Raw genomic sequence first — 11,235 nt, 5'->3', positions numbered from 1 at the left:
TGATTTTTACTTGCACCATCTAAAATACGTTGCATGGGTTCTTATTCTTAACATTGGTTAGCGGAGCCAGCTTTCATATGCATGCTTTACTCTTTTCGGCTTGACTTTTTCCTCTGTGCTCTGGATCAGGTCATGCCAACATTCTATGTTTTCCCCCCAAAAGCTTTGGTTTTCTTTCTTATTATTGCTCGGAAGAATGAGTTAGGTCAACATTTCATTTCCCTCTGGTATTATTAAAGTGTTTTTCTATTAGAATTTATGCTCATCCGTGGAAGTATATTTTTTCTGATACACTTTGCACCTTCTAATTAAGTCAACAACTGCAAGGGAAGCACAGCAGAATTTCAGCTGTCCTCTTGTCCTCTTCAAGGAAATGTATAATTAAAGATGTGAGAGGAGGATGCTGCCATATTAAAATCCAACAGGGATGACCCCACTCACACCTCCTGTCTGTGGGGGCCTTAGGCAGCTTCTTCAGTGACAGGTTGTCACAGCGTCTTGTTTGTTTGTTTGTTTGATTGTTTGTTTGTACTGTCTGTGAATTTCCTGTGCCAGAGATAAAAAATCTCATCTAGTTTATAAAGCAAAAAATATATACTTCTGTACATAAAATTTAAATAGAAAATATAACAAAAAATTTAAAGGATAATTATTATTTATGACATATTGTTTTTCTTCGGGTTTCCTCTTTGTTTTGACATATTCCCCAATGATTTCCACTTACAACAAATCCCCTTTACGGGCCAGCTCCTCCTTGGCCGCTAGGTGGCGCTGCAGTTTCAGGCTGTTGACATGACCCGCAGAAGCAGCTGAAGAAATCTGCTGTCATCGCTGCAGCTAGCATAACGCAATGGCAGTCGCCGTGTATTCCTAAATATTTTTACATATATTCAATAAGCAGTTACGGTAAAGGTGTTGTGTCTTTTGTTTGAATACAAAGAAAACATTTGCCACTGGTGGTCATCTCAAAGAGTCGACTCGGTGCTCCCACCCTCTTGTTCATCAAGAAGAAGGTAGCAAGCTAGCTGACATTAGCACATGCTATCGTTAGCATCATTCAAATTTCGCTGTTTTACATATATTTGTTGAAATTTGTAACAATAATTAAAACTTTACGACGTGGAGTGTAGGATAGATTGTATATGTCGACTCCTTAGCTGATTTAATATCTAATTACTAGCAGCCTAACTTAAGGGAGTGACAGCATTTTGAGCTCATTTAGCTGAATTTCATCAGGTGTTTTGGTCTTGTCCTCCGCTGTTACAAAACACATACTTTTATAAAAACATTTTTGTTTGTTTGGTACGAATAGGAGAAGATTGTGGCATTTTTCAGCTCCTTCTGCTGTGTTCTTGATTTTCCAGTGATCGGGCAGGCAGAATGGCCGAGCCGGAGCTGCTGCTAGACTCCAACATCAGACTCTGGGTGGTTCTGCCCATCGTCTTCATCACCTTTCTTGTTGGAGTCATTCGGCATTATGTGTCGATTCTTCTTCAGAGTGACAAGAAGTTGACATTAGAGCAGGTTTCTGACAGGCAAGTAATCTGTACTAATAGTCCATGATGGGAGTCACACAAACAGCTGGTAGACTAATACCTGTGTGTGGTTCCTGCTCACATTTCAGCCAGGTCCTTATTCGGAGCAGAATCCTGAGAGAAAATGGAAAATACATTCCCAAACAGGTACGCCACTTCTATTTCACGTGCTGCATTAATTATTTATTTAATGTCTAATGTATTTTTTTATATTTTAGTCATTTTTGATGAGGAAGTTCTACTTCAATAATCAAGAGGATGGATTTTTTAAGAAGACCAAAAGAAAGGTGGTTCCACCTTCTCCAATGACAGGTATGCCCATTTGTGTGAAACACAGAATGTGATGATTCAGCCAGTCATCAGTGGTGTATTCCACGTCGGTTTAACATGCGTTTAGTACGAAATGTTATGTAGAAATCTAAAAGTTAGTTTCTCCTGCGGCTGAAACCAATCTTGGAGACAATTTTATGATCATTTATGAAAACGTGTCTCATCTTCTCAAATAAGTTGTAATCAGTGTTGGGCAAGTTACTTCAAAACTGTAATGCATTATTTATTACTTGTTACCCTCATTTTAAAGTAATTCATTACATTACAATATTACTGATGTTAAAATGTAAGGCTTTTGCATTACTCTAAGTTACTTTCACCAATACAACTTCACTATGAATCTGGTCATGTGACACTCAGTGAGCTCATGACATATATGTGGAAGGTGATGTGGTGTCTGAGCTAGGATTGCTGTTAAAAACTGTCAGATATAATAAAAGTGCTTTAAAATGATTGTTTATTAAATAAAAGCAACAACAATCTGTATTCTCAACACGCTGCCATCTTATATTAACTGAGCAGGGAGTGAGGTGGTGGGGGCCCCAAGCCTATATTGCCTTGGTCCCCAAATTCCTTGACATGGCCCTGGATGTGGGACTGACTTCTGGGGTGATCTGATTCTGTCACATGTATAAATATTAAATGCTTATATATTATTGCTTTTCACTGGTAAAAATGTGTATTGGGGAAAAATCTACCTACTTTTTTCTTTTCAAGCACTTTGTTTTGTTTTCTTGATTTTATTTGAATAATTTCCTGCCCTTTCTCTCTCTAAACTTCCTGCATGCCGCATGTTCTCTCCGTCTTCCAGAAAAAACTGTTTCCTAGACTTCCTACTTTCTAACTATCAGCCAGAGGGATCTTCACATGCGCGGCGCTCCAGCAGTAATGAGTTGAAATCACCGGGGCACAGATTATGAACTCAGCTGAGGCAAAGCACGTCCGAAAAGCACAAAATACTAGAGAATATGCGCTGATATGAACGATCGCAAGTTAATTATTTTGTTTTAGTGGAGCGATTTTGTGAATGTTGCAGCGGCCGCGTGCAGGACGCAGCTGGAGTAGTTGAGCCGTTGACTGTTGTAAACGCGCAATGAAATGTTCGCGGTGGATAAGATGCGGCTGGCTTGACCGCGGCTCACAAATGACGGCTCACTTGACCGCGGTCCGTTACCGCGTACCGCTGCGTCCTCTCTGCCCGCAAAGCTGAGTCCATAAATGACGTAATATATGCAGATACTGGATCTTTCTTCGGGTTTCCCGCAATTTGAATTTTTAAGGAACACATCTTGATTCTGGGTTTAAAAATGCATTGTAATTACCGCGTTACTGACAATTGTACCGAGTAAATATTACCATTTTCTTTCCCTGTAATGCCTTACATTACCACATTACAGCAAAAAGCAATGCATTACAGTAATTAATTACTTTTGTACCGCATTACTCCCAACACTGGTTGTAATAAACCAATGAGTTGGTTCATTGGTGTGTCCGTCGTGTCGACTGAAGCAGACTGGTAAATGGCGTGACCCAGCTGAGAGAAAAGGGCCCTAAGAACACCTGAAACGACTGACGGGGGAAAAAAAGTTGCTTTCAAATATTTACCAATGAATTACAAACACCTGGTAGCTAACCACAATGCATTAAGTTTTGCTTTTGAAGGCTTATAGTATAGCGTGTGTTTTTACCAGATACCTCATAGTTTTTACTAAACTTTTACATAGAGAAAAAATACATTTACTAAGGCAAGAATGCCAAAATCTGCAGAGACAAATGTTGTCAAAAGTTTTCTGTAGGATTTTTGATACCTCTAAACAGAATACTTGTTAAAAATAAGCAAAAAGTGCAGCTGTGTGCAGCAAGTCCTCCCACACATAGTAGCTGTCTAGTGTATCTCATTGAATAACTGTGGTACTAGTCCATAGTATTAGCATGTAGCTATCCCCTTTGTGGCGTCATTTGTTTATCTACCTTCCTCCCACACGTAGCCTGTCAAAGCCCCCTCTGTTTTGGGGTCAGTGATTTACGGCCTCTAATAGCGTGTTTGCATTTAGGTCATATTTTAATCTGCTGAAAGAAGCATTGCTAGTTATACAAATGACTTTTGTTCCATCTACTTCGCCATCTGGGAGAGATTTAGTTAGAAGATTCCCGTGTGAAAGATCAGCAACGGTATCTGGTTGTTTGTAGGTCTGGTCGTCTGCTCCTATCAAAATCCTGCACTAAATATTTTCATTGGCTAAAAGTTGGGATGAACAGGGATGCAGATCTCAGACCTGCTGGGTCGCAGGGCTCACCTGTGAGTGTCTGATTTCCATATCAATAAAAATAAAAATGTGTTAATGAGCAAATAAATATTTCACTGTTAACGCATTCACTGCCAGCCGTTTCCTGATCACTAACAGCCTTCGCTGCCAGCGTTTCTCACCGTTTTTACTGTTTTTTTAAGAGTCACAGAACGTTGCGCGCTAGCATGATGTTGATGCCAAAAGAACCAAAACAAAGAGGAGACTCACCTCTTACATCAGGAAGAAGCCACGTGTTTCGAGCGTTATCCGTTCTTTCATAATCCGTTGTCGAATTGTGATCGGCAGACGCTTCTCCGGTTCGCTCCTCACTTCTTTTTACAGGAACGGCCCAAAACGATCTCCTAACACATGGATGTGTTGCTTCCTGATCATGTGATCTGTGACGTATGCGGATGAAGATCGGCTTCAGGGCTGAGATGTTTGTTCTCTCAGCGCGGGGCTCGTTCCGATGCTCAAACAGTAAAAAAAATGCAAATGACGACTTTAGTCGTCAATGGCAGTGAATGAGTTAAAGGTAATATAACTTAAGTTGGCTTTTTCAGTCCTAGTTTTACTTCCAATATCTAAAATGCAAGGTAACATTACGTAACTTACTCCAAATGGTTGCTATGTTATTGAATAAGATCCAACAGAATTTGTGATTACAGTGGCGTTTGTAAATATAACATGCCATCAACAAACAAGTTTGAAGTTGTTTTTCTAACCTAATGCTTCTACCAGCCCTTAAAAATATCTGTTTGTTGGACCGAATAGCCCTACAGCTGTTCTCTGGTCCTATTTGATACACGTGAGCTCAATCCAGTGATGAGGCTGACTGCTAGAGGTGAATTTGGTTCCACCTTTGATACATCAATCAAACACAAGCATCACTGATTTGGTTGCTTCTGTTTGTAATTTTCAAAAGTTGTTACTGAGTTACTAAAAATGTTATAAGCATAGAACCATCCCAGCTCCTGTTAGGCATCGCCATCTGTTTGTTATCACAGATCCCAGCATGCTGACAGACATGATGAAAGGTAACGTCACCAACGTGCTACCTATGATCCTCATCGGCGGCTGGATCAACTGGACCTTTTCAGGATTTGTAACAAGTAAATCATCGTATTTACACACAGGCATTGTTCAGTATGATCCTCACTAAAGAACTCGTCTCGCCCAGTGATAAATGATGTTTTTAAATGAGGTTGTGTATTTTTTGCTCACAGCTAAGGTCCCTTTCCCTCTCACGCTGCGCTTTAAGCCCATGCTGCAACAAGGGATAGAGCTGCTCTCGCTGGATGCTTCTTGGTAAGCTAATGAAACAAAAGTTGGGCACATGTACCGCTGTGGCCACTAGGTTTTGGTCTCAGATGTGTAGGTTGTGTGTGTGAGACCATCTTTTTGATCTCATCCAGGGTCAGCTCAGCCTCGTGGTATTTCCTGAATGTGTTTGGACTACGAAGCATGTACTCATTGATTTTAGGCCAAGATAATGGTAAGTTTAGTTAACCCAAAGTCATTCCTGCTTTCTTAACTAGTCTATTACTCTGTCCCACATGTTAATTTTTGACACTGATTGACCTTAATTCCTCCAGGCGCTGACCAGTCAAGGATCATGCAGGAGCAGATGAGCGGCGCTGCCATGGCTATGCCCGCAGATACTAACAAAGCATTCAAAGTATGTTCTGTACTCACAGCATAATAAGCTAAAGTAGAGGTCAGGGGTCTCATTTATCAAAGATTGTGTAGAATCCTTACTAAAACCGTACTTAAGCTCAGCAAAAAAAAATGTACTTACGCCAAGTAGGTTTGTGTTCTATCAAACATGGAGTACGCACAGCTGCACGCAACCTCCGCTTTATAAATCACAAACTGCCTAGAAAGGTTCTGAGGTGTTTCTGGATCACATCCCACCCTCAACACGCCTTTTACTTGTTCTGTGTGCGCACGAAGCGGTACAAGTGATAATGCTGCTGGATTTCATAATTGTATCTTCTCAGCAGCAGCACTGCAGGTGCTCTCCATGTGCAACATGTGCGTAAGCCAGGTCCTTAGTCAACTTACAGTTGCGCACATTTTTCTGCTCCGTTTTCTTTCATTTATGCCAAAGTTTGCGTGGAAAGTTGCTTGCGCAGTTTTCCGACCCCGTTTTGTGCGTAAGCAAGCTTGATAAATGAGGAGTTCTGTAGTTCATGTAATCCTTTTTCCTTTTAGGCTGAGTGGGAGGCACTGGAACTCACTGACCACCAGTGGGCGCTGGAGAGCGTGGAGGACGATCTTATGGGCAGAGAGCTGGATTTCGACGGCATGTTCAGCAAGGAGCTGCCCAGCGGCATCTTCTGATTGCCTAATCGCCCTTTAGGAGATTTTCATTTTAATAGTCTGTTCATTGCAAGCAGTTAGCTTTTATTGAAAAACACAACAGAGACAAGAGTTTACAAGTCTCCACTTGTTGTCCTCTCATGTGCATCTAACTTTTTATTCCTGTCCTTAAAACGCCTTGTATTGCTCTCTGGCTTTTCTGCTTTCTCACACACTAAATACCTTTGCTTTTGGAAAAGAGCGTATTTAAAAACTACCTTTTGCTCTTTGAAATGAATTGATATTGTCCTACAACTGTATACCATCATAGTGCTTTTAGCTAATAGAATGAGATCTTTGTAGTGCTTCTTTACTGAGTTAAAAGAGTTTTCCTCTCCACTGGACTAACTTTTCTCATGTGGCAAATAAGACACCGAGCCATTGTACAGGTGTAAATGATGTATGCATTTATTTTACACCAACACTATTTATTTACTCCATCTTTAATTTAACATGGATGAGTAATTCTGTGTCTGCCTCTGGAAGGTGCAGGCAGACCTGGGACCAGCTAAAGTTACGTTTGTGTGTTTGAAAAGTTGTTTTTGCAGAAATGTAGACTGTTTCTTTTGTAGCCCAATCATCATGTTTTGTACAGTCTAAAAATAGGTTTTGATTAAAATGGATTTACCCACTGTAGTGCACTTGAACATATTTGTAAATAAATCATTTGATGCATTTTATGTCTCTGGAATTGGTTTTAAATTGTTAACCATAGATATACACACTTCTACCTTCATACCATGCTTACAAACAGCCTTGTAACGCTGATAGAAAGGTGATTTGTTTTTTTTTTTTTTGATACATGCCCGCTCAGACACACCTGATTCTAACTGCTGAAATCTCTCCCCAGTAAACACCAATTCACTCACGCAGCAATGGCTGTCAGAGCACGTTTTTGTTTCCTGGAACAGCTTGATCTTGAGGACTGAAAACTTTTGTTAGAATTTCAGAATCAGATTTGTCATTAAACCTGTGTCCCAGTACAAAAATTTCTATTCTAGTTCAACCTTTCCAAGAGCAGTCATACAAAACAAACACATAAACAGGAACAGTCAGGCTGTGGACATGCAGCCACTTCATGGCACTGCAATTTGTAGATAAAGAGAGGGGTGATGATGGAGAAAAACAGACCCACCCTGCTCCCGACAGCAGAGATGGGGTTCAGGAAAAACTTCAAACGTTCAATCACAACATAAATCAACTTGTGCATGAGAGGGGCGCAGGTAGGGATCCCCCTTGCAACCCGAGGTTGTAGTTATCCACTATGCACGTCAACCTCCACTGGTCAGAGTGAGAGGGAGAATTCAGGAGACAATGTGAGCGTTGAATCCTTGGGAGGGTGAGTGTAAAATATGTGTTCATGCATGCATGTTGTATCAGTGATAAGTGGGTCCATGACCTTTCACCCACATCAGTCACAGTGTCTCTCATCTAGGGTGTGATATGAGTTCCTAGCGAACAGATCTAAGGAGATCACAGGTCCATGTGAAGAATGGGGAGTAAGGGGCGAAGCAACTCTCTGCATCCAGTTATCCAGGGGAGTTTGAAAATGTTCAGCCTTCAAGGCCGAGATTGGGGAGCTGAATTCAGATAAGAGCAACTGTGTTAGAACAGGCCAGAGGTTAATTTTTCCTCTGCTTTCTGTAGTCTCAAGGCATTGTCCAAACAGCTGAATTTCGTGGGTCAGTTTTTATCGAGCTAGCTGAGCATTTCTCCAAGCTGTTTTCCATTACTAGTTGCTCAGAGCATCCAGTTTATTATTTATCTCATGTAACGCATGAGTCTGAAATGTAACAGCATGACACATTCCTTCACTGAGCTCGAGAAATTTGCCAATTGCCCCAGATAGCTCCAGAATCTCTCAATACACCAGGAACCCACCATCTCCAAGCTGCAAAAACCTGGCCATCATGAATCCTGTTATATAAGTGTCTTCCACATCCTCCACAGACAGCAGCAACAGACACATAATCTTCCACTTGTTCCAGAAATCCATTACATATCCATCCAGGTGAGTTCCGTCAGAGCAGAAGGTGCTCACTTTGGGGTGGGGGTGGGGTGGGGGGGTGGGGGATTTTATCAATTGCATTTATAGACCAGCTAACCAGATCCGAGCTTAATAAAAATCTAGAGAATATTGTAGAGAGGCACTCCAGATAGACTGACAGGACAGAGAGCAGCAGACAGAAGAAGAAGAAAATATCATTTCAATAGCGCCTCTCAAGATAAAAATCACGAGGCGCTTCACAAAAACAAAAAATATAAAAATTGTAAAAATAGAAAAAAAGCATTCAGAAAATGTTTAAAAATATATTTAAAATGAGCAAGAATAAGCAATTGCGATTTAAAAGAAAAAATGTTAAGAAAGAGAGAAAGTGAACAGGAAAGAGGGAAATCAGTGGATCCTGAGGAAGGTGGAATAGGTGGGGAGAGCAGAATGAAGAGAGAGTGTTGAAGAAGGTCATACAAAAGCCAGCTTGAACAAGTGAGTCTTCAGCTGCTTTTTGAAGGAGACCACTGAGTCCACTGATCTCAGGCTCGGGGGAGAGAGTTCCAGAGTCTGGGGGCCACAGCAGCAAATGATCTGTCACCTTTGGTCTTTAGCCTGGTGCTGCACAACCAGTAGGCTTTGATCACTGGACCTCAGGGACCTGCTGGGGGTGTAGGGACTAAGAAGATCCCCAATGTAAGATGGTGCTTGTCCATGTAAGGCCCTATAGACCAGAACCAGGATCTTGAAATGAACCCTGAAGTTGACTGGCAGCCAGTGGAGCTGGAGGAGAAGCGGGGTGATGTGGGTGTGTTTGGAGGACTTGGTCAGAAGCCGAGCACAGGCATTCTGAACCACCTGTAGACGATTCAGGGAGGTTCTGCTCAGACACGTGAAAAGAGAGTTACAGTAGTCTAAGCGTGAGGAGATGAAGGTGTGGATAACTGTCTCAAGTTCAGAGCGAGACAGAATGGGACTCAGCTTAGCAATGTTCCTGAGATGGAAGAAGGAAGAGCGAACACGAGAACTGACATGAGAATCCAGGGTGAGAGCTGGGTCAAAGGTCACGCCAAGATTCCTGATGGAAGGTTTGGTGTGGGAAGCAAGCTGACCAAGAGAGTCTCTGACTTTGGGAACCAGCTTGTCTGGGGCACAGATGAGGATCTCAGTCTTATCTTCATTCAGCTGTAGAAAGCTCCCAGCCATCCAGGTTTTGATAGAGTCTAAGCAGGTGTGTAACAGCTGCAGCTTAGACATCTCATGGGGCTTAAAGGAGATGTACAGTTGGATGTAATCTGCATAAAGATGGTAGGAGATTCCTTTGAAGGAGCTCAGGATGTGCTGAAGCGGAAGCAGATAGAGGAGGAAGAGCAGAGGCCCCAGCACAGAACCTTGTGGGACACCATGGGTAAGAGAGGTGGTGGAGGACCAAAACTTGGAGACGGCCACAGAAAAGGAGCGCTCAGAGAGATAAGAGGAGAACCACTCCAGAGCTGATCCTGATAGGCCTACCCAGTCTCTCAGCCTCTCCAGTAGCAGGTGATGGTCAACAGTGTCAAAGGCTGCAGTCAGGTCCAGCAGGACCAGAACAGAACAGTCCCCTGCATCACTGTGAGTCAGAAGGTCATTAGAGGCCCCAAGAAGAGCTGTTTCAGTAGAATGAGCTCTACGAAAACCTGACTGGAAGCTATCATAGATGTTATGTTCATCAAGAGCAGCTGTGAGTTGTTTAGCCACAACCTTTTCCAAGATCTTGGAGATGAACGGAAGTTTAGCGATTGGTCTGAAGCTGCTATGGAGAGAGGGGTCAAGACTCGGTTTTTTTAAGAAGCGGGTGGATTACAGCTTTCTTAAAGTAAGCAGGGACCTGACCAGAAACCAGAGAAGCATTAATTATAGAGAGCACGCTGGGACCGATGGACAGAAAAGCACTTTTAAACAAAGAAGGGGGTAAGATGTGGAGGGGGCATGCAGAGGTCTTCATAGAGTTAACTAGTTTGGATAACTCAGGCAAAGAAACAGGAGCAAAGCTATCTAGGATGATGGGCCTGGCTGGAGTCGGGAGAGGCAGCGATAAGGCTGAAGGAGAGATGCTAGATCTAACCTTATTGACTTTGTCCACAAAGAAAGACAGAAAGTTCTCACAGTCTGCAACAGAGTGGATGGAGGCTGTAGGAGAGGCAGGAGAGACGATGCTGCTGATGGTGTTAAACAGTACCTTGGGGTTCCCTTTGCTCTGGGACACCAGGTTGGAAAAATAGGAAACCCTCGCGTCTCTGACTGCAGAGTTAAAGGATGTCAGAAGATCCTTTAGGTGGAGCAGATGGACGTGGAGAGGGGTTTTCTTCCACAAGCGCTCAATTTTTCTGCATTGGTGCTTTAGGCTGTGAATGCTGTCATTAAACCAGGGAGTAGGGTTCACTGCAGGAACTGATCTGGTTCTGACAGGACAGATGTTGTCCAGAATGGAGAGGCAGTGTTCGTTAAACTGAGAAGTTAAGGAATCTGGGTTGTTATCAGAAGAACAGGGTGGATCAAAAGCAGCAGAAAAATTGCTAGCTGTGCTCTCATTAAGAAAACGAGAACTAACCATACGGCGAGCAGGAGGTGGGGACGCAGAAACTGACAAGTTAAAGAAAATGCAATGGTGATCTGAAATATAAACATCCTCAGGACAAACACTGTCAGCATTTAGACTCAGGGTAAAAACAAAGTCTAGAGTGTGCCCCCT

The 11,235-nt window shown here is 42.4% G+C and overlaps 1 protein-coding gene across 2 annotated transcripts; it reads left to right on the top strand.

The window, feature by feature from the left end:
• Positions 1-811: 811 nt before the first annotated feature.
• emc3 (ER membrane protein complex subunit 3) lies at positions 812-7,194 on the top strand. Of its 2 annotated transcripts, none has more exons than XM_070549244.1 (9): positions 812-1,013; positions 1,365-1,535; positions 1,625-1,682; positions 1,754-1,847; positions 5,161-5,265; positions 5,380-5,461; positions 5,569-5,648; positions 5,749-5,831; positions 6,368-7,194. In XM_070549244.1, the coding sequence occupies exons 2-9, from the start codon at positions 1,381-1,383 to the stop codon at positions 6,494-6,496; spliced, it is 786 nt and encodes a 261-aa protein (XP_070405345.1). In that variant the 5' UTR covers positions 812-1,013; positions 1,365-1,380; the 3' UTR covers positions 6,497-7,194. The 2 variants fall into 2 exon arrangements, with proteins under 2 accessions (XP_070405345.1, XP_054605163.1); XM_054749188.2 differs by having other exon boundaries at positions 1,365-1,539; positions 1,629-1,682.
• The last annotated feature ends 4,041 nt before the right edge of the window (positions 7,195-11,235 follow it).

The sequence above is a fragment of the Nothobranchius furzeri genome, chromosome 3 (genome assembly GCF_043380555.1).
Source record: "Nothobranchius furzeri strain GRZ-AD chromosome 3, NfurGRZ-RIMD1, whole genome shotgun sequence".
In the NCBI taxonomy this organism is placed as follows: Eukaryota; Metazoa; Chordata; class Actinopteri; order Cyprinodontiformes; family Nothobranchiidae; genus Nothobranchius; species Nothobranchius furzeri.
This window is presented reverse-complemented; position numbering and strand designations above follow the sequence as displayed.